The 23,415-nt window shown below is 36.7% G+C and overlaps 1 protein-coding gene across 5 annotated transcripts in view; it reads left to right on the top strand.

The window, feature by feature from the left end:
- UBE2K (ubiquitin conjugating enzyme E2 K) overlaps positions 1 to 9,976 on the top strand; it is a 77,474-nt gene extending 67,498 nt beyond the window's left edge. For 3 of the 5 annotated variants that reach the window (XM_065877568.1, XM_065877563.1, XM_065877565.1), the window contains 3 exons: positions 5,952 to 6,051; positions 9,440 to 9,568; positions 9,902 to 9,976. In XM_065877568.1, the coding sequence (XP_065733640.1) occupies positions 5,962 to 6,051; positions 9,440 to 9,568; positions 9,902 to 9,976 (294 nt within the window). In that variant the 5' untranslated portion in view covers positions 5,952 to 5,961. The remainder of the gene's footprint in view (positions 1 to 5,951; positions 6,052 to 9,439; positions 9,569 to 9,901) is intronic. The other 2 variants (XM_065877566.1, XM_065877564.1) reach the window with 2 other exon arrangements.
- Positions 9,977 to 23,415: the final 13,439 nt, after the last annotated feature.

The following is a 23,415-nucleotide window of genomic DNA, read 5'->3' as shown; positions in this document are numbered from 1 at the left end:
TGCGTGGTGTGGCCAATAAAAATAAAAGATTTCTAAATCAGGATGCTTAATTCCACTGGGATATTAGAGTAGCCGGCTTTGTATATCCTATTTCTGTGATATTTTGTACTTTTGTCCTTTTTTGAGTGGTTTAAGTCAGCTTCAAGGTGATATATCTGGGCAGCTCTTGATGTGCATGTGCCTTTAAACATTCTCTGTACAATTACCCAAATACAAAATGAAGTTAGAGTAAGTAAGTAATTAAGAAAGATTTCATCTTGTTAATAGTGATAATGAATGGTAGAACAAGAATTAACATTTAAGGACTAAATTTGGAATTTTATGCTTTGATTACTGTCTTAAAAGAATATTGTCCATTCTAAAGATTTTAAAACTTCTGGTTGAAAATAAGTTGTGCACACTCTTAGGAAATTTAGTCTAGAAAAATAATTTCTATTTTCCCAGCCCTGTTTCAGAATTAGAAATTTCCATTACACAGGACTGCCTTGGCAGTCCAGTGGTTAAGACTCCATGTTTCCAATCCAGGGGGTACAGGTTTGATCACTGGTCGGGGAACTAAGATCCCATGTGCCGTGCAGTGCAGCCAAAAAAAAAAAAAAATTTCCATTTCATATAACTATGTAGTGGTTTAAAAAGTTTTTAAAATTTTATTTTCTTTTCAGTGCTAGTTTAGCATTTCACCTAATTTTAAAACATCATAACCAAAGTTTTTCCTATTTCTGTAGCTTCTCTAAAAGGATGAGTTGATCAATAAAATTTTTTATTCTGATAGCTTTGTTTTTTTAAACACAACTTTAAAAAATGCTTTTTGAGGTGTGATTTATCTTAAACTGCACACATTAAAAATGCACAATTTGATAAATGCACAGATACCTCCGTGAAGCTATCACAAATCAAGATAGCGAACATAACCAACATATACAAAAGTTTCCTAGTGAGTGTCCCTTTGTAAGTGCTCCTTCCCACCCTTCCTGCTCCCCCATTCCCCAGCAACCACTGATCTGCTGTCACTATAGATTATTTTGCATTTTCTGGAATTTAATATAAATGACAATTCTGATAGCATTTTAGATTAAGAATCATTTGTATTGTAATTTTTCTCTAGTAGATAAAATATAGACATGTTTGTGATACTGGTTTAATTATATTGGTTTAGAACAGCCTTTCTCAATTCGCTTTAAGCTGTAATGCACTGAAGTAGTATTTCTCAAAAATTAGTTTGCATCAGAATCACTTGGAGTATCTTTTAAGCCACCCCAGAGTTTCTGATTCAGTAGGTCTGGGACAGGGCTAAGAATTTTCATTTTGTAGAAGTTCCCAAGTGATGTTGCTGCTACCGGTTGAAGAAAGCACATTCCTTAAGACATTTGTTGTTGATAATAAATTAAGTTTTTTCCTAAGCATCCAGGATGGTACTATTTATATACTATCCTTGGGGAAATTGAGAAAATACTTAGTAATTTTCTCTGTTCTGTGGTTAAAATGAGGAATCCAGTTCAAAAAGACTGCCTAATTTGTGTGGTGAAAATGGGCATGTTCTTTAGTAATCTTCAACATTTAGCAGAAGCAAGAAGAACTACAATTCTGCAGCCTGTGGAAGGAAACCACATTCACAAAAAGATACACAAAATGAAAAGGCAGAGGACTTTGTACCAGATGAAGGAACAAGATAAAACCCCAGAAAAACAACTAAATGAAGTGGAGATAGGCAATTCCAGAAAAAGAATTCAGAGTAATGAGAGTGAAGATGATCCAGGACCTCATAAAGAATGGAGGCAAAGATCGAGAAGATGCAAGAAATGTTTAACAAAGACCTAGAAGAATTAAAGAACAAACAAACAGAAATGAACAACACAGTAACTGAAATGAAAACTACATTAGAAGGAATCAATAGCAGAATAACAGGCAGAAGAACAGATAAGTGACCTGGAAGACAGAATAGTGGAATTCACTGCTGCGGAACAGAATAAAGAAAAAAGAATGGAAAGAAATGAAGACAGCCTAAGAGACCTCTGGGACAACATTAAACACAACAGCATTCTGATCATACGGGTCCCAGAGGAGAAGAGAGAGAGAAAGGATCCGAGAAAGTATTTGAAGAGATTACGGTCGAAAACTTCCCTAACATGGGAAAGGAAATAGCCACCCAATCCAGGAAATGCAGAGTCCCAAGCAGGATAAACCCAAGGAGAAACACACCAAGACACACAGTAATCAAATTGACAAAAATTAAAGGCAAAGAAAAATTATTAAAAGCAACAAGGGAAAAACCGCAAATAACATACAAGGGAACTCCCATAAGGTTAACAGCTGATTTCTCAGTAGAAACTCTACAAGCCAGAAGGGAGTGCCATGATATATTTAAAGTGATGAAAGGGAATAATCTACAACCAAGGTTACTCTACCCAGCAAGTATCTCATTCATATTGGACAGAGAAATCAGAAGCTTTACAGACAAGCAAAAGCTAAGAGAATTCAGCACCACTAAAGCAGCTCTGCAACAAATGCTAAAGGAACTTCTCTAAGTGGGAAACGCAAGTAGAAAAGGACCTACAAAAACAAACCCATGGTCTTCCCTGGTGGCGCAATGGTTGAGAGTCCACCTGCCGATGCAGGGGACACGGGTTCGTGACCCGGTCCGGGAAGATCCCACATGCCGTGGAGCGGCTAGGCTTGTGAGCCGTGGCCGCTAGGCCTGCGCACCCGCAGCCTGTGTTCTGCAACGGGAGAGGCCACAACAGTGAGAGGCCCACGTACTGCAAAGAAAAACAAAAAAAAACACATAACAATCAACAGAATGGTAATAGGAACATACACATCGATAATTAGCTTAAATGTGAATGGATTAAATGCTCCAACCAAAAGACACAGACTTGCTGAATGGATACAAAAACAAGACCCAAATATATGCTGTCTATAAATAGAGACCCACTTCAGACCTAAGGACACATACAGACTGAAAGTAAGGGAATGGAAAAAGATGTTCCATGCAAATGGAAATCAAAAGAAAGCTGGAGTGGCAATACTCATATCAGGTAAAATAGACTTTAAAGTAAAGAATGTTACAAGAGATAAGGAAGGGCACTACATAATGATGAAGGGATCGATTCAAGAAGAATATTTAACAATTGTAAACATATATGCACCCAAAATAGGAGCACTTCAGTACATAAGGCAACCGCTAACAGCTATAAAAGAGGAAATCAACAGTAGCGCAGTAATAGTGGGGGAATTTAACACCTCACTTTCACCAATGGAGAAATCATCGAAACAGAAAATTAATAAGGAAACACAATAGAAGCGGATAGATTTAATTGATATTTATATCAGTTAAATGACACAATAGACCAGATAGATTTAATTGATATTTATAGGACATTCCATCCAAAAGCAGCAGACTGTACTTTCTTCTCAAGTGCACACGGAACATTCTCCAGGATAGATCACATCTTGAGTCACAAATCAAGCCTCAGTAAATTTAAGAAAATTGAAATCATATCAAGCATCTTTTCTGACGACAATGCTATGAGATTAGAAATCATTTATAGGGGAAAAAAGTGTAAAAAACACAAACAAATGGAGGCTAAACAATATGTTACTAAATTACCAAGAGATCAGTAAAGACATCAAAGAGGAAATCAAAAAATACCTGGAGACAAATTACAACGAAAACACAACAATACAAAACCTGTGGGATGCAGCAAAAGCAGTTCTAAGAGGGAAGTTTATAGCAGTACAAGCCTACCTCAAGAGACAAGAAAAATCTCAAACAATCTAACCTTACATCTAAAGGAACTAGAGAAAGAAGAACAAAAAACCCAAAGTTAGCAGAAGGGAAGAAATCGTAAAGATCAGAGCAGAAATTAATGATATAGAAACAAAGAAAACATTAGCAAAGATCAATAAAACTAAAAGCTGGTTCTTTGAGAAGATAAACAAAATTGCTGAACCTTTAGCCAGACTCATCAAGAAAAAGAGGGAGAGGACTCAAATCAATAAAATTAGAAATGAAAAAGGAGAAGTTACAAGAGACACCGCAGAAATACAAAGCATCCTAAGAGACTACTACAAGCAACTCTATGCCAATAAAATGGACAACCTGGAAGAAATGGACAAATTCTTAGAAAGATATCATCTTCCAAGACTGAACCAGGAATAAATAGAAAATATGAACAGAACAATCAAAAGTAATGAAATTGTGATTAAAAATCTTCCAGCAGGGCTTCCCTAGTGGAGCAGTGGTTGAGAGTCCACCTGCCAGTGCTGGGGACACGGGTTCATGCCCCGGTCTGGGAAGATCCCACATGCTGCGGAGTGGCTGGGCCTGTGAGCCATGGTCGCTGAGCCTGCATGTCTGGAGCCTGTGCTCGGCAACGGGAGAGGCCACAGCAGTGAGAGGTCCGCGTACTGCAAAAAAAAAAAAAAAAAAAAAAAAAAATTCCAACAAAAGTCCATGACCAGATGGCTTCACAGGTGAATTCTATCAAACATTTAGAGCAGAGCCAACATCCATCCTTCTCAAACCTGCCAAAACGTTGCCGAGGAAGGAACACACCCAAACTCATTCTATGAGGCCACCATCACCCTGATACCAAAACCAGACAAAGATACTACAAAAAAAGAAAATTACAGACCAATATCACTGATGAACATAGATGCAGAAATCCTCAACAAAATACTAGCAAACAGAATCCAACAACACATTAAAAGGATCATACACCATGATCAAGTGGGATTTATCCCAGGGATGCAAGGATTCTTCAATATATGCAAATCAATCAATGTGATACACCATATTAACAAATTGAAGAATAAAACCATATGATCTAATCTTCAACTTTTAAAATAGTTCACTACTATGCTATTTCACTATTGTATTCAGAAATATTTGTATGTTAAGTGGTCAAGTAATTTTTTAACAGAAATGCTAAGAGTCCTTTTTGGTTAGGTAGATACCATTTTCTAGATAAATATTTGCTTTATAAACACATTTAGAGGCATGAATATTATGTATATGAAGCAAAAAATTTTCCCTTTTCAGAATGATTTTTTAATTTTCTTTTATTTTTTATTGAAGTATATAGGTGCTGTACAATAGTATATAAGTTACAGGTGTACAATTTTATGTTAATTACAGGTATACAGTATTATAAGTTACAGGTGTACAATATAGTGATACATAATTTTTAAAGGTTATATTCCATTTATACTTATAAAATAATATTTATTATTATTATAAAGTATTGGCTGTATTTCCCATGTTGTACAGTATATCCTTGTAGCTTATTTTATAGTTGATAATTTGTACCTCTTACAGCCCATCCCTATATTGCCTCTCCCTCCTTCTTTCTCCCCACTGCTCACCACTAGTTTGTTGTCTTTGAGTCTGCTTCTTTTTTGTTATATTCTCTAGTTTTATTTTTTAGATTTCATATTTAAGTGCTATCATACATAGTATTTGTCTTTCTTTATCTGACATATCACTTAGCATAATGCCCTCCAAGTAATTTTATGCTTTCTTGAAAATAAAGGATATTTGCTTGATGGTATCTTGTTTTTAGAATTGCACAGAAAGGAAGTTTCACATGTTACTTTATCACTTTATTTTTAGTTTGTGTCTATAGAAATGGATAGAAAGTAAGTCAGTAGATAAAGCTGACCAGAAGGATATGTCAACAACACGGGCAATACGAAAAAAACTAAGCCAATTAAGGGCAATTTGAGGTGTCTTAAGAAATAGAATGACTCATTTGTTGTAAAAAAAAAAAAAAAAAAAAGAAAAGGCAGGCAGATATATAATTACAAATTTCTAAGACTTAATTATATGATTAAGATAAAAATCTAGATTATTTTTAGCTTCAGTAGTTTCCATGTTTTATTCAGAAAACCTCTATTTTGGTTTGTCATGCAAAGTGTTCTTAACTAGGATATCTTCCTATTTTGAATTTCAGGGCAGCAGCAATGACTCTCCGCACGGTATTATTGTCGTTGCAAGCACTACTGGCAGCTGCAGAACCAGATGATCCACAGGATGCAGTAGTAGCAAATCAGGTAAGGTAGCTGCTTTTGAACGACTTTCTTGTACTTACCTATGAGTGTTTACTTTAGTGGTTTGCAGTGGTCAGAACAGAAGCATACGTCTATTGAAAGTAAATTTGGAAATGGTTTCCTTTCTTGCTGTGAGATTATTGTATCAGATGTAATAGTGAAAACCTAATTTTGTGATTTTTTTTTTTTTAACACAGTAGTTTGTTTATATAGTAGATGCTTTTTTCCTAACATATTATGAAGTTTTCAGAAACACAATGTTGAAAGAATTACACAGTGAATACCCACATATCTACCTACCATCTTGATTCTATGATTAACATTTTACTTTATGTGCTTTATCATGTGTGTATCCATTTATCTGTCTCTTAATTCAGTGATGATCCTTCCCTCATGATAATGTTAATCAGCTCCAACTGTGGCACTGAGTAGTTGCATGGTGAAGGTTATCAAAAACCTTGTAATTGCCAAATGGAATAAATATTTTTCAGTTGTGATCTTTGATTTCCAAGGCAGAGGTTAGCAAATTACTGCCAGACTGACTGTTTATGTAAATAATGTTTTATTGGAACATAGCCACCCTCATTTGTTTACAGCTACAAGTGGCAGAATTGAATAATTATGACAGAGACAGTATTGTCTGAAAGCCTGAATAATTATTTTCTGGTCCTTTAAGAAAGTTTGCCAACCCATACTCTAAACCAGTGGTTCCCAACCATTTTGTAACCAGGGACTGGTTTCGTTGAAGACAATTTTTCTTCGGACTGGTGGTGGAGGGTGGGGGGTGGGGTGGAGATGGTTCAGGCGGTGATGCGAGCGATGGGGAGCGGCAGGTGCAGCTTTGCTCGCTCGCTGCTCACCTCCTGCTGCGTGGACCGGTTCCTAACAGGCCGAGGATCGGTACTGGTCCTCAGCCTGGGGGTTGGGGACCCCTGCTCTAAACCAGTAGGATTTATTGAGCCTCGTGTGTTTTTTTTATTTTTTTGTGGTATGTGGGCCTCTCACCTTTGTGGCCTCTCCCGTTGTGGAGCACAGGCTCCGGTCGCGCAGGCTCAGCAGCCATGGCTCACGGGCCCAGCTGCTCCGTGGCATGTGGGATCTTCCCGGACCGGGGCACGAACCCATGTGCTCTGCATCGGCAGGCAGACTCTAAACCACTGCACCACCAGGGAATCCCTGTTATTTTTGTTTTTTAACCCAGAAATTTTTTCTTCTCTTGACTTCTGAGATACTATTCTCTTTTCCTATCTTCGTAGTTGTGGTTGTTCCCTCCTACTTCCTACAGTTGTTTCTCTTCTTTCTCCACTCTGCCGCCCTGCGTTTTTGTTTTTTTTTTGTTGTCCACACTGCATGGCTTGCGGGATCTTAGTTCCCCAACCAGGGATTGAACCCATGCCCCCTGCAGTGGAAGTGTGGAGTCCTAATTACTGGACCACCAAGGAATTACCTCTCCTCCCTTTTAAATATACTTTCTCAGTTCTTACACTGTTTCTTTCACTTTCCATTTTACACGCTCACTTGGATGATCATATCCATGCTGATATTACCACCTGTATGTTGATAACGATATTCAGGCTTGACCTCTGTCCTGAGCCCAAGAGCCTGTTTGCAAGTGGAGAGCTCTATATGAATATTCCATGGGTACCTTAGTACAGCATTCCCAAAACTGAATGCAGAATCTTAAACCTGTGAACCTGTTCATCGTTCTGTAATATAATCAGCTTATTTATATATCCCAGTCACAGGCTTGGAGTACTTCTCTATGTCTCTTTCTCTCTCGTATCCCAGTATCTCTCTGTCATAATACTTCTCTGATTACTTAATTCACATGTTTAAAAATTTCTCATTTTACTGCTCTGATGGAGCTCCCTACCTCAGCCTCTTCTTTCCCTCATATTCTACACTGATAGCAGTTAGCTTTATAAAGTGTAAATCTTATTTCACTTTACTGTTAAAAACCTATTAGTAGGGCTTCCCTGGTGGCGCAGTAGTTGAGAATCCGCCTGCCGATGCAGGGGACACGGGTTCGTGCCCCCGTCCGGGAAGATCCCACATGCCGCAGAGCGGCTGGGCCCTTGAGCCATGGCTGCTGAGCCTGCGCGTCTGGAGCCTGTGCTCCGCAACGGGAGAGGCCACAACAGTGAGAGGCCCGCGTACCGCAAAAAAAAACCGATTAGTAGCTTTACTATCACCTACTTGATAAGTCCAAATTGTTTAGTTTGAAGAGTTCCTCCATGATTTGAACTGTCTATAAATCCAGTTTCATCTCCTAAATTCTTACTGTTCTTCAAACTCACGCTGTTCAAGATGGTGTCATTCCTACATGTCATTTCACCCAGTCTGCCATTTTCTCTCTGCCTAAGAAAACATTTCCTCTTAGAAACTTCTTCCTTTCCTTTGAAAAGTTCGTCACTCCTTATGTTGTATATATCCTTGTTAATGTGTTCTTCTATTATTTGCCTTAGAGTGCTTAGAATTATGGTTTAACGTGTTAGATATGTGCTATTGGTTCATTTTCGATAGTCAGAAACATGGCTTGAGTTCCAGCTTTGATTTCCTGTTGAGTTCTGAGCCTCAAAGGTTGAGGTTGGACTCAGTTTTCTTCTAACTCTGTTCAGTAGTTTGACTTATTTTCTTTTAATAATGGTAGAAACTAGATTTATCATTTTAATGTATAGAAATATTTAATGTGTATAAAACATCTTAAGAAATATTAAAGTGAATTTAATATTTTTAATTTATACTTGGCTTTATTAATTAATGGTAGTCCCAGAATATTTGAGAATAAATTTACTTCTTTCCAATGCATATGGAAAATCTTACCTTTTGAAAAGTACTCTATGGTGAGTTCATAGTCATCTCAAAACATGTGCTGTAAGTTAGGACTTTGCACATGGGGTTTTCTTAAATCCCTGTACACTGATACAGTTCTAGCAAAACAGCAAAGTCAAGTTGTATTCTAGCCTGAGCTATGATTGATACAGAAGTTGGTTACATTTATTAATGTGCACATAATTTTAGAAGCTAGTAATTCTGTTTGTCTCTGTAATGTTTGCCACTGCACAGTGTTTAGAGACAACTCTAATAACTCCATTTAGTATTAGTTTTCTGCTACTTTGTTGAAATTGGGGATTAAAGTTGATAAACGTTACTTTTGTTTTTCTTTCCTCAGTGCAACTTGTGAATCACAGCTTCAGGTTAAACAGTCTTTTCTTGAGTGACATAGTGTGTTTGCAGTGGAAAGTGAATCAGTCACATTTTAAAAATTGAATCTACATTTATTTACATTTTACTTAGAAAAATCAGGTTTTTAGGCAATTAGGACATGAGTTAACTATATTGAATATTATAACTGCATTGTCATGCCAATCAATTTTTTTCCCCCATATAGTACAAACAAAATCCCGAAATGTTCAAACAGACAGCTCGACTTTGGGCACATGTGTATGCTGGAGCACCAGTTTCTAGTCCAGAATACACCAAAAAAATAGAAAACCTATGTGCTATGGGCTTTGATAGGGTAAGTACATAAAAGCATGTTGATTTTTACTTATTCATTAAATTATTGCTGCAAATCCTTGGCTGACAAAAGTGGCTCAAAAAAATACCCTAAATCTAATTTTGATAAGCAAACTTTGTTATTAAAACCAGTGATCTTTCTTTTTTTCTTTTTTTTTGGCTGATTCCAGTCATTGGTTTTAGAAGCTTCTTTTTATGAAGTGCAAGGTAACTTAAAAATGAGAAAACAAGGTGTGGTTTCTTAATATAAAGACAGTGGGTGATGCAGTATTTTAAAAATATTTCCTTGAGATTTTATTTATTTATTTATTCTGTCCCCTTTTCTTTTCTACAGAATGCAGTAATAGTGGCCTTGTCTTCAAAATCTTGGGATGTAGAGACTGCAACAGAATTGCTTCTGAGTAACTGAGACATAGAGCTGCTGATATAGTCAAGCTTGCCCCTTCTTGAGGAGCATCAACATCTGTTATTTTTAGGATTCTGCGTAGATTTCTTTTAAACTGGCATTCTTGCCTAATGATGTTATCTAGGCACCATTGGAGACTGAAAAAAATCTCTGCTCTGTAAATAAAGCTAATTAAACGTCTCTGTAAATTTAAAAAGGGGAAATACTTTAATTTTTTTCTTACTTAATAGTGTAAAAATTCTTTGAGCTAAGCTAAAACCATGGAAAAAACATGCTACTTTAGTGTTTAGCAGTGTACCAAGACTAGCAAGAGTTTGCTTCAGGATTTTGTTGAATAATTAAGATAATATTTTGAGTGTGTCAGGGCCATTCAAATCGTTGGTGTTGCATCACAGCTACCTTAACTGTTTTTAACATGGATCCTCTGTGCCTGTGAATTTACTTGCATGCTTGTACTTGACTTCTTAGGATGGGTAGCTGAAAAGACCACCATTTTAAGCATTTGAGAATTCTTAAATATGAGATTATTCAGAATTGAAGATGGTGACCTATTCAGAGCCTTTTTGTCCTTGTCAGCAGACTGGGACACCATATCTGTTTTTCCCCTTACCACACACAGCTAATATTCTAATAGTAAATTTCTCTCTTTGGTGGGGAAATGTGCTGAGGGACAGTATCCCTTGCTCCATTTTTAGGTTGTCCATTTGGAATGTTTTGTCACAATTCTTCACTCTTAGAACTTTCATATATAAGTAATAATGTAAAAACGGAGCTGCCAGTTTCGTTTCTCTTGCAAAAACAGTAAAAACTTGATGTTGCAGTATTCCCAGATTTAATGAAAGAACCCAGCTTAATTTTTCAGTGAATTTAACATCTTTCTATTTTTAAACTGATGAATTTTTTCTTTGACAACTTGCAAGGGTGAAGTCAACTGTTAGCAGTTTTTTAAGCCTAATTTTGGCTTTATAAGAGGTTGCTTTATCAGATCCTTTAAAGGCACTCTTGTGTGCATTTCCCCCAATTGACACATGAAAGCTGTGTTGGTGTTTTACTGTACATACTTCAGATGCACATAGGAATAGAAGTGTGTTATAAATCTAGCTTTCTTTATGATGTTTCTGATAATATGAGAATTGAAAACTTTACCTTCTCTTGTACATAGTCAGACTTTCTATACGTATTAAACTTACATTTCATTCTAAGTTCAAAAGTTTGAAAATTATTAGTTTTGCAAGCTCAAACACTAATGTGACCATTTTATGAAGGGTGAAATGGATTTGTGTAGGCTGTTCTATACATAGAAACACAGTTATTATTACATATTCAGGACCAATGCAAAAATAACAAAAATGTAATGGAATCAGAGTGAATTAAAGTAAGGCTGTATACTGAAAGTCATATTATAAAAGGTTTGCTTTCTTCAAGTGTTACTTATCCTAAATTTTAATGGTTAAGTGTTTGGAAAATAGTTTTGAACCATAAATTCAGCATAATTTCATTTGACTTCTCAATAATCTTAGAAGCAATAAAAGAACCATTATTAAATATATTGTAATGTTAAGATGTGGAGGTTCTTCCAACAACTTGTAAGGCTTTCCTAATCAATAGTAAACTCTTGTAGTTGATTTTATTGCATACTAAACACAAGTTGCTGTTTTTTTCCCCTATATGTTTGCTTAAGTATAAATTTCTTTATACAATCACTTCCTTTTGTTGTAGTTTAGTTACTTTCTAAAGATGCCAAAGGAAACAAGATTTTTCTTTATTTATTTTAAATAGCTAAAACCATGTACTTTTCTTTATATTTTTGAAGTAAGGTTGGAATTGTGTGAAAATGTGGACAGTTTTGTTCCATTGTTGGTTAGAGTTAATTTTTTTTTTTTTAGTGGCGGGTGGCTTGGTAATATTAGTAATATTTGGATTATTTTAAATATCAGACACCTCTACCCAGTTTACTATTTGCCTATTTTATCAGGGTATATTTAATTGTCCTGTGGTTTGACAAATGAGAGAGAAAGAACTGGGAATTTACTAAGGGTCAAGCATTATATACTTTGCTCTTGGAGGCAGCTATACCTTGCCTATGACTTTTATGCACATTAGCCCCTTAGGGTTTACTCATCTAACTACAGTTCAACATCCCCAATGCCCAGGAAATTGAAAAGTACAATATTTTGTAAGAGAGGTTCTTCATAATGAATTTTTCATTTCTAAAATTTACCTCATTTACATTTAATGTGATAATCTCTTTCTTTTTCTGGTACATTTCCTACTGTCGCCTTCTGTTGTTTTGTTTGTTTGTTTTTGTTTTTTTCCTATTTTTCTACAGGTAGATTTATTTCCCAAACACAGAAATAAAGACAGTTGCTCTTTTCTGTGGTCTTATATATGTTCGGAAAAAGAATATTAAAAGTGCAGGTCTAGGGAAGAGGTACCCTGATGGAAATTATTTTTATAATTCTCAATTATTTGTGATTTGTCAGTTGTGAAGACCTCAAAAATTATGGTAAAAAATATAAATAGTTTTATCCCATTTAGGGCAGACAGATTTGCTACAAGTCACTGATGCTCCTATAGACTTTTACTGTAATCAGGTCTGTTTCCTGAGTATGTGCCTGACCTTTAAAAGAACAAATAATTAGTTATGTAGTATTTCAGTACAGATGACTAAATGAATGAGTAGCAATTTGTGACCCAAATAAGTATACGGTAAGATATATAAATATTTGAGAAACTGGTACTAAATCAGATGCTCTGTGTTGGCTCCCCCAAATGTTTGGAATTGTGACTATGATTTACTTAAACACATAACACGTTCAAGTATATATATGTGTGTTTGTATTCTGACGATTTTGCTTTTGAGGAGAGTTATCTATGGAATGAAAGACATAATTTTTCTTTTTTTTGGAAGTATTTCACGTTTGTGATTGCTGGTGGTGCTTAAACTATGCAAAATAATTTTAAAGTATAAGAAAAAATTGGCACATAAAATGGATATTGCTTATTTATGTACTACAGAATGCAGCATATCGTATTACTGCTGCTTTGTAAGTTTATCAATGTGAAAAGCAGTTCTTGGCTCTAAGTGTATGCCTGATTTGAGCTTTTAAAACTCTACAATAGGGGTATAATAATGTTCCACGATCCTTGTTAGCACAGGAAACAAAAACTTTTTTTTTTTTTTTGGTGTTTTAAAGATGGATTTGGGCTTGGAAGAGTTGGAGCCAGGTATACTCTTGAACCTAGATGGAAACAATGTTTGGATAGGAAACGGAAGCTGTTTACAGTTTACTTGATTTCATGGAGTTTTACAAAATGATGTTGTATTTAATCACTTTTTCTAGTTCAAGAAATTTCAATTCCAGGGTAAAAACCATTGATTTTAAAAATTTGCATTTCCATTCTTTTAGTACCAGTTAAAAATAAATGCTTAACATCAGCTATTTGCTGTCACTTGGGGAAGAAGGTAACTTGAAGTATTTACTGATATTAGCCTTTCTTCAAGTGTGACTTTTCTGCCGTGTCTACATATTATGTCACATGTTCTGTTTGCACTGTTGCAATGTGGATCAAAAATCTTGTGGCATAAGGGTAGGGGAATGTCAGTATCTCACTTGTCTCATTTGTTCTGTTACTGCTCTGTTGGACTGATCTACCCTCATAAACCTGTGATCATCACCTAAATGTAAGTTGTGAATGTGTCACCTTTTGCTTGGTTATTTCAACCAAGCATTGAATATATACATATATATGTATATATTCAATGCTGCTGTATATAATCAGGTGTGGCACAGTTTATTGGTTTGGTCCTGGGGGTGAGTGGATTCATATCATTTGCACTGTGCTGTTTAATGATCCTTGTGTGCTTGCTGTTACCTACTTTTTACAGGCATCATAATAAAAGCTAGACTATTTCTTTGGGGGGAAAGAGACTTATTTAATGTAATTTAAAGACTTTTCCAATAGAAAATGAAATACTATTGAAAATAATATCTATTTTTTAGCTTTCAGCAATTGATGGTGCTTTGTTGTGGTGTCTGCTGGAAGTCTACTGCCATTATAGGGATTTTCATTAACTTCACTGAGAAAGAATCTTGCTTGTTAGCTTCTCTAGATCTCTATTCTAAACAATCTGTTAGTGATGATAAATTCTATAGGAGGATCTATTCTGAGCCATTAACTTCCTGTAAGGGGAAAATTGGGTGGGTTACCAGAAAGACTATTGAAGCAGGGTGGGCTGGGGGTGGAGGGTTGGGTATTTGTCTTGAGAAGTAAAAACTACGAAACACTTTTGTACACAACTGATTTTTTAAAAAATAAACACATTTTTAAAGATGTTGAATTTTTTTTCCCCCTTACTGGGAATTCTTAAAAATAAATGCATGCATGTTTTCCCCTGAAAATGGTTTATATCTTCTTTCTAGGTGCTCATCAATAGACAGGTAGTTAAGCCTCCACATTGCTTTAAACAAGAAAAACAACCAGGTAGATATTTCTACTAGGCAAGTTTTACAGTAATGAGTATACGTTGATAAATGCAATAAATTATATTAGTGCTTTGAATTTTAAAATAGGTTGAAATTCTAATTAAAACTATTTGAAAATATAACACTATTTGGCTAGAATCTAATCCAAAATTTAGAGTAATCCAGAGGTAGTTGATACTGAAAGTAATATTTATTTTCATGTAAGCACACAAATCTTTCTGGAAAGGGTGCCTATGCAGTGGCAAGGACTCTGAATTGTTTCAGCAAGTTCTGGGTTATACTGGATAACTTCTGCCACTATTGATACTGATAATTAGAAGAGGCTATGTTGGTTAGGGTTTGTATTATTTCATATGGCAAACTGATTGTTAACTTTGTGTCTCTAGGGCATTTATTACCAGCTTTCAGCAGGCTTATGAATTACTGTAGCCTGGAGATGGAATTGCTTCTCACTGGAATACCAGTATGAAGGGCTCTTTTCATGGAGCAAGCTATATCCTTACATATTAAAAATCAAGGATAACAAATAGAATTCGAGAGAGCCCTCATGCTAATCCTTAGCACAGGATGGTCAAATTGAAATGATAGTAAACACTTGGTATGTGTTTTGTTTCATTCATCAAAGAATTAACATGAATTCTCTAAAGTTTTTAGGAGTATCTCCTACAGTAATATACTATCTACTCAAGTATTCATATTGTAATGTTCATTTCTCCTCATTGAATTTCAGTAAAAGTATATTAAAGCACAACTTTATAAATCAACTTAATCTTTTATCATAAATTACTTTTTAATAGGATGTTGACCAAAGTCAAGAAGGGCAAACTGTTTTAAATATTCAGTTTACAATACTTGATACTTGTAGAGGCTTTTTTCAAGATACACAGATAAAACAAGGCAAACACTAAAGGGGGCAAAATTTCAGAAACTCAGAGTGTTTCATACTTAGTTAATATACCTAGTACTCTGTTTCTCCCTTACAGTGTAAATGCTTAGCTACATGTACAGAATATACCTAATTTTTATTTAAGAGCAACAAATAGTGACTTTTATCTCCTACACAGCTAACATTCAGCTCTCTAGTTACTGTATTCCTCAGCTCTTCATCTTTAGTATGTGAAAAATATATATTCTTTTGCTATATACATTCATTATTATTTGTATTATATTGATAGATGAATGTCCTCCTGTCCTAAGTAGTACTGAGGAACAGGATTAATGACGTTCCAGTGGTATCTCCTAACCATATTCATAGAATTACAGAATTTTAAGGAAAAGGAGACCTTCCAGTCTCCTTTTTTAAAATAGATCAATTAAAATAAGTTGGATACCTAGAGTCCCAGGTTATTTGGGGGGACAATCCCTTAATATTGTTATTTATATGTGCCTTCTAAACCTGGTAGCTTTTTGAGACCTAAAATGCTATTCTTGTTTTCCTTAAAAATAGGAAATGTGGAGGGATCCTTTGCAAGCATGAAAAGGAAAACCAGTTCAGGTGAGAGTGAGGTCTTCATTCCAAGGGAAGTATATCCAAACCACTCCTCATGGTATGAATTGAATAGAATGTTTTGATGAACTAAGTTCAACTGTAGGGTTTCATGACTTCTACTGAAGTTGCTTTACATGCACCAGACACACTTTTTTTCTGATATTTGGAAGAATAGAATAAATAGCATTGTTCTTGGTTTATGCAACCCATAGAAAAAGATCTTTTAAACTGCAAAATCTAATTGGCCCTAAATATCATTGTATTCCATTACAGATACTTTAGTTCTTAATTGCATAATGTCATACTTCTGTGTATATGAGGAGAAGAGGTAGTTCATCTTCGGTTAGTCAAGATGTCATGACCTGGAGGTAAAACAAAGGCAAAATTTTAATAAGGAAACAAATTCAGGATAATAGTCTGCTGAGGTGATTATTAGCATGGTTGATTTTCTTCATTAAAAAAATTATTTTTCCAAATAATAAATGTGTATTTTTAAAATTTATTTATTTATTTTTGGTTGCATTGGGTCTTCTTTGCTGCGCGCGGGCTTTCTTTAGTTGCGGCCAGTGGGGGTTGCTCTTTGTTGCGGTGCGTGGGCTTCTCATTGCGGTGGCTTCTCTTGTTGCGGAGCATGGGCTCTAGGCATGTGGGCTTCAGTAGTTGTGGCGCTCTGGCTCTAGAGCACAGGCTCAGTAATTGTGGTACATGGGCTTAGTTGCCCCACGGCATGTGGGATCCTCCAGGACCCGGGCTCAAACCCGTGTCCCCTGCTTTGGCAGGCGGTTTCTTAACCACTGTGCCACCAGGGAAGTCCCATAAATGTGTATTTTTAAAAATTAGTAGTGGCGAAGAGTCCACAGTGGAAAATGTGTGATCCTCTTCCTACCTCTACTACTAATCCATAGAGACAGTAGCTTCTGAATATCTCTGATTTTTGTTTTTGAGTTGTCTCCAGGTCATTAAGCAATACGCTTATTCCTCTTTAAGTAACTCTAGGCTTTGTAACAGTAAGTTAGTTACACTTCTCTTCCATCAGTTATACCTAGTATCTCTTCATTCCCTATTTTTATCCCTAACCTTTATCTTCACTTAGTAATGGAATTTAGGTTGAGGGAGGGCTGTTGCATACACAAAAGCATTGAGAAAGTAGTGTGACTTTGGCTGCAGTGCATGTACAGGTAAAGAGCATTTACTCACTGAAACAATTTCTGTTGGAACTGAGGTAGAGGTAAGATTCAAAAGTAAACTGAAAGAAGGAGACTGTGATACCTAGATTGGGGTAGTAATTAAAAGATGAAGAGAGAGGGAGAGATTATGATAGGAAGAAAGAAAGGCAAGATGTAGTAAAAGATTAAGGTTGTGAAAAAAAAAAAATCAAGGTTGTGAACCTTGATCACACCCTCACTCCCTTGGAAGGGAGGGTAGGAGGGGAAAAGAGTGCCTGGGTGGGAAGACATGCATGTAGGGAGTGTAGTCAAAGACCTTGGCCCTAAATGGTAATCCTTTTAATTGGTTCAAGTTGACAGTCCTACATTCTAGCCCCAACCCTTTCAACTCGATTCAGTAGATTGATATTCTCTTCACTGGGCCTTTGAGTAAACAACTTCTCTTCTCAAGGATACCTCCTTATACTGTTTATTACTTTCTACAGGTCTTAGTTTTTGTTTTTGTTTTTTTTTTTTTTTTTGGCACTATCTAGCCATTCTTTCCTCCATATCTCTTTTCGTTAAACTATTCATGCTTTTATTTCCTTTTCCTACTCCACTTATCACATTTACAAAATGCTGCCTTCTGAATAGTCTGCATCTTTTCTTAACTCTCACAATTTGGGCCTGGCCTTCTAAATTTGTTCTGAAAATCCTACAGCCCTTCCAAATTACAGATACAAAAAAATGAGGCCCTGACTTGCCCAGAGATAAGAAGACATTGTCAGACTGAGAACTTGGGTTTTCTATCCACTATATCTCTTGCTTTACTTTTATTTTTAAAAGTTTTAGTGGTAAAAATGTGCTAATTTCAGGAACCTTAGACTCAAAAAACTTTTAACTCTACATCCTAGAGTTTACTTAAGTATTTTGGAGTATTCTCTCCTTGCTGTGCTGTTTTTACACAATTAATAGTTTATAATTGTCAATATTTGACTTTTTAAAACTGATAATCACAGTTCTTTAAAAACTCTTGGGAATTCCCTGGCAGTCCAGTGGTTGGTTAGGACTCGGTGCTTTCACTGCTGGGGCCTGAGTTCAGTCCCTGGTCAGGGAACTAAGATCCTGCAAGCCACGCAGCACAGCCAAAATTAAGTAAAAAAAGAAAAAATTAAAAATTCTTTACATGAATATTTTAAATAGTTATAAATAGGTCTTTGAGTAGGGCTACCATATTTTACATATCAATTACCCTATTAGATGTGTGGATGGTTTCCTATTTTTCTCTATTAGAAATTATGCTGCCTGGACTTAATGTAATGGATACCACTAATGTTTTAATACTAGCTGCCTCCTAAAACTCCACTGAAATGACATTTCTAAAGGTATAAATCTGTAGCGCCACAGAATGGAAGACGGAAAGCAGACTGAAGAGTAGAAACTGATTTGGCATAGTAGAGGAAGTTCAAACCTAAAAATTTGACTATGGAAGGAATGCTTATTTAGAAGCAAGCTGATTTACTTCTTAAGACTTAGAATAACCTAGAAATGGGAGAAAAAAGACACTGCTGAATGTAAGGGTGAGCTTTTGAGCTGGAAGTAGGGTTGATTGAAAGTCTATTCCTTTCTACCCAGTTAGGTAGGTAGATAGTTTACTACTGTCCTCTTACCATGGAATGAGAATTTCTGTCTTACGAATTTGAAACAAGTCTTCAGACTGAGAGATACCAGTCATAGATTGAAAATGAAGATAAGATAAAATTCTGTGTACTTGGATGGCATATTCCTAGTTTCTAGAATGGTGACAATTAGGTCTCAAGGGAAAAGGAGGGAGGATCCTTTTCTGTAGAAACTCAGTGGTACTAGAAAAATACCTCAAAAGGGATTCGGACATTTGAAGATTTTCCAGTGAGAAAGTTGAGTCCCCACCAAGTGAGTTTCAAAGTATGAACAAACTCAAAAATCACTAGATTTTTGAAGATTGATCCAGCACTAATAACCGAGACCAAAACAGGATTGATAACAGAAAGAAGAAAACCTGAAAATGAATGTTTTCAAAGGTAAGAAATTTATGTATCTATGAAGAAGGTACAGAATGCTTTAAAGAATAGATTTTATAAATTAAATATAGCTCAAATTAAAAATTAGTTAAAACATTTGAAGTTCAAGGAGTATAAGAAAGATTTAAAAATCCAAAAGTATGGATTTTTTTTTTTTTTTTTTTTTTTTTGCGGTATGAGGACCTCTCACTGTCGTGGCCTCTCCCGTTGCGGAGCACAGGCTCCGGACGCGCAGGCTCAGCGGCCATGGCTCACGGGCCCAGCCGCTCCGCGGCACGTGGGATCTTCCCGGACCGGGGCACGAACCTGCGTCCCCTGCATCGGCAGGCGGACTCTCAACCACTGAGCCACCAGGGAAGCCCTGGATTTTTTTAAAGAGGTCCACTCCAGATTGTCCAACATCTATTAGGAGTTTCTTAAAGGAAACGGAATAAAGCAAAGGATCAAGAAAATAATCAAGGATACTTGACACTCTTCACTTTGAAAGCACTCAGCACAATGAATGCAGTGAATGGGAAAAGACCCATAATAAGGCATATTTTGTTTCAGGACATTAGGAGAAATGAGAAAGTCTAAAAAACGGGATTGGACTATGGAGAGTGGGCCCCTAAAATGAAGTGGGAATAAGAATGGTATCAAGTTTCTCAGTAGTGCTATGGGAAGCAATGACTTCTAAGTTTTGAGTGAAAATTATTTCTAAGAGTTCTATTCCCAGCAGAGGTGCCAGTGTAGAATAAAGATACCTTCATATATTCCAAGCGTCAAAAGAATTTTTTTGTCTTCTCATTGTCCCTTTCTTGGTAAGTACTCGAATGACCTACTCCACCAAAATGGAGGAGTAAGCCATGCAAAAGAAAGATGAGATACAAACCAGAGCTTGTTATTTCTGGGATAAATGAAGAGAAATCCATAATGCCAGCTGTGTAGCAACATTGAGTAGCCATTTCAGTACATAGAGGACTAGAAAGATGAAATAGTTTGGGGTAAGATTAATAAAATGAAAGAAAGGAACTGATAGATGATCTGATGGTAGCCAATAAACAATAGTCACAGTACTCTTAATTAGTCTTTCAGTGCCTCACCCTTAACCATATGCAAAAAACTAAGATAAAAAATTTGAGAAATGCGTTCAACATGAAACCAAGATGAAAAAAAAATGGAGGAAACAATGTAGGGAACAGAAGAGTAGTTAAAAGTCTAGTTATTCTTAATTGACATTGAATTCTTTGCACCCATACAACACTAACAAGAAAAAAGGATCTTTAGGAAATAAGAACTTTAAAAAATTTTAAATGGTCATGGATGGGGCTTTCCTGGTGGCACAGTGGTTGAGAGTCTGCCTGCAGATGCGGGGGACACGGGTTCGTGCCCTGGTCTGGGATTATCCCACAAGCCGCGGAGTGGCTGGGCCCATGAGCCATAGCCGCTGAGCCTGCGCATCCGGAGCCTCTGCTCCGCAACGGGAGAGGCCACAACATTGAGAGGCCCGCGTACCGCAAAAAAAAAAAAAAAAAAGATCATGAAGTTAAAAAATTGATTCTCGGACTTCCCTGGTGGCGCAGTGGTTAAGAATCTGCCTGCAGACGCAGGGGACACCGGTCCAAGTGCTGGTTGGGGAAGATCCCACATACCATGGAGCAACTAAGCCTGTGCACCAGAACTACTGAGCCTGCGCTCTGGAGCCCGCAAGCTACAACTACTGAGCCCATGTGCCACAACTACTGAAGCCCGCATGCCTGGAGCCCATGCTCTGCAACAAGAGAAGCCACAGCAGTGAGAAGCCCATGCACTGCAACGAAAAGTAGCCACTGCTCACTGCAACTAGAGAAAGCCCGTGCACAGCAAAAAAGACCCAACGCAGCCATAAATAAATAAACTTAAAAAAATTGATTCTCTTTCAAATTTATTTCTGTCCTGACAGGATTTAAGGGAGACCCAAAGCATTCCTTATAAGACCTCCATGATCTGTCACACACTTTATCACCACAAACTGCCTAAGGAACCCATCCCAAGAAGGAAGCTATAATCGTAACTAACTATACAACTTCTAGAGCTTTTCAAGACTAATCACATCGTGCTTTTTATCTGGCTTATCTAATTCATCCAGTTCAAGACTCAAAAGTTATTTGACCTAAAACATAGAGTTTTAACCGTAAGAAACTAATTCCTAATCTGACTGAGTCTTACTAACTGACCGTTTCTCCACCTCCTTCCACTGTGCCCTAATTTTTAGAATTGTCATAAATAAAATTGAAGCTTGACTACTCCCTGAGCCCAGTGTTTCCCCAGAGTCTCCTCAGTTGGTAGCTATACTTTTCTATGTTGACAATCATGTAATCTGTGAATAGAGGCAGTTTTACTTCATTTTCAACCTGTCCTAATAATTATGTTAGCTATAGGTTTTTTATAGATGTTTTTTATTAAGTTAGGGAAATTGCCTTCTATTTATAAGCTTAATGGATGTTGAATTTTGTCATGCTTTTTCTACATTTATTGAGATAATCATGAGGCTTTTCTTAATTAGTCTGTTTAAATGGTGATTAATTTTCAAATGTTGCACCAGCTTTGCATTCTTGGAATGAACCCCACTTGGTCATGACGTATTATCCTTTTTATATGATGCTGGATTCAGTTTGCTAATATTTTGTTGAGAATTTTTGCACCTGTGATCATAAGGGATATTGGTTTTTAGTTTTCTTGTTACCTTTGGTGTTTGCTAATGGTGGCCTCATAAAATGAGTTGAGAGGGTTTTCTCCTCTTCCATTTTCCTTTTTTGTTTGTTTCTTGGGGTTTTCTTTGGCTGCATTGGGTTTTCATTGTTGCGCACGGGCTTTCTGTAGTTGAGGCGATTGGGGGCTACTCTTTGTTGCAGTGCATAGGCTTCTCATTGCAGAGCACGGGCTCTAGGCGCGTGGGCTTCAGTAGTTGCAGCTCGTGGGCTGAGTAGCTGTGGTTCGCGGACTCTAGAGTGCAGGCTCAGTAGTTGGGGCACACGGGCTTAGTTGCTTCTTGGCTTGTGGGATCTTCCTGAACCAGGGTGCCTGTGTCCCCTGCTTTGTCAGGTGGATTCTTAATCACTGCGCCACCAGGGAAGTCCCTGCTCTTTTTTCTTAACATAGAATCTTAAGTTCCTGATTTTAGAGCTTTCTTTTTTTTCTAATATAAGCACTTAATGCTTATATTAGAAAAAATATAAAGCACTGCTTTAGATACATCTCACAGATTTTACTGTTATATTTTCATTTTTTCAGATTAAATTATTTTTTAAATTCTTTTGAGACTTCCTCTTTGATCCAAGGGCTACTTAGATGATAGTATATTGTTTAATTCCAGATATTTGGTGGTTTCCCAGATATTTCTGTTATTTATTTCTAATTTAATTTTATTAGGATCCAATAATACGTTTTTTCAGATTTTTATTATTTTAAGTTTATTAAGATTTGCTCTATGGCATGGAACATATGGTCTGTTTTGGTGAGTGTTACATGCGTACTTGGAAAGAAGTATAACCTGACATGGTTGAGTGGAATACTCTGAATGTCAGTTAATCAAGGTAGTTGAAAGTGTTGCTCAGGTCATCTATGTCCTTATTAATTTCCTGCCTACTTGTACTATCAATTACTGAGAGGAGTTTTGAAGTCTCCAACTATGTTGATGGATTTATGTATTTTTCTTTTCATATCATTTATTTTTGCCTTGTGTGTTTTGAAGTTCACTTGTTTTAAATGCATACACATTTAGTGTTGTTCTGTCTTGAGGAATTGACATCTGTTATTTTCCAGGGTCCCTCTTTATCTCTGATACAATTCCTAGTTGTTTTTTTTTTTCGGTATGCGGGCCCCTCACTGTTGTGGCCTCTCCCGTTGCGGAGCACAGGCTCTGGACGCGCAGGCTCAGCGGCCATGGCTCACGGACCCAGCCGCTCCGCGGCATGTGGGATCTTCCTGGACCGGGGCACAAACTCGTGTCCCCTGCATCGGCAGGTGGACTCTCAACCACTGTGCCACCAGGGAAGCCCCAGTTCCTAGTTTTGAGGTCTACTTTATCTGAAATTAATATAAACACTCCAGCAGGTAGTGTTTGCATGATACATCTTTCTCCATCCTTTTACTTTTAATATATCTGTGTCTTTTTTTTTTTTTTAAACATCTTTATTGGGGTATAATTGCTTTACAATGGTGTGTTAGTTTCTGCTTTATAACAAAGTGAATCAGTTATACATATACATATGTTCCCATATGTCTTCCCTCTTGCGTCTCC

Source organism: Phocoena phocoena, chromosome 5 (assembly GCF_963924675.1).
Source record: "Phocoena phocoena chromosome 5, mPhoPho1.1, whole genome shotgun sequence".
Taxonomy (NCBI): Eukaryota; Metazoa; Chordata; class Mammalia; order Artiodactyla; family Phocoenidae; genus Phocoena; species Phocoena phocoena.
The sequence above is the reverse complement of the archived record's forward strand: the minus strand, read 5'-3'. Positions and strand labels throughout refer to the sequence as shown.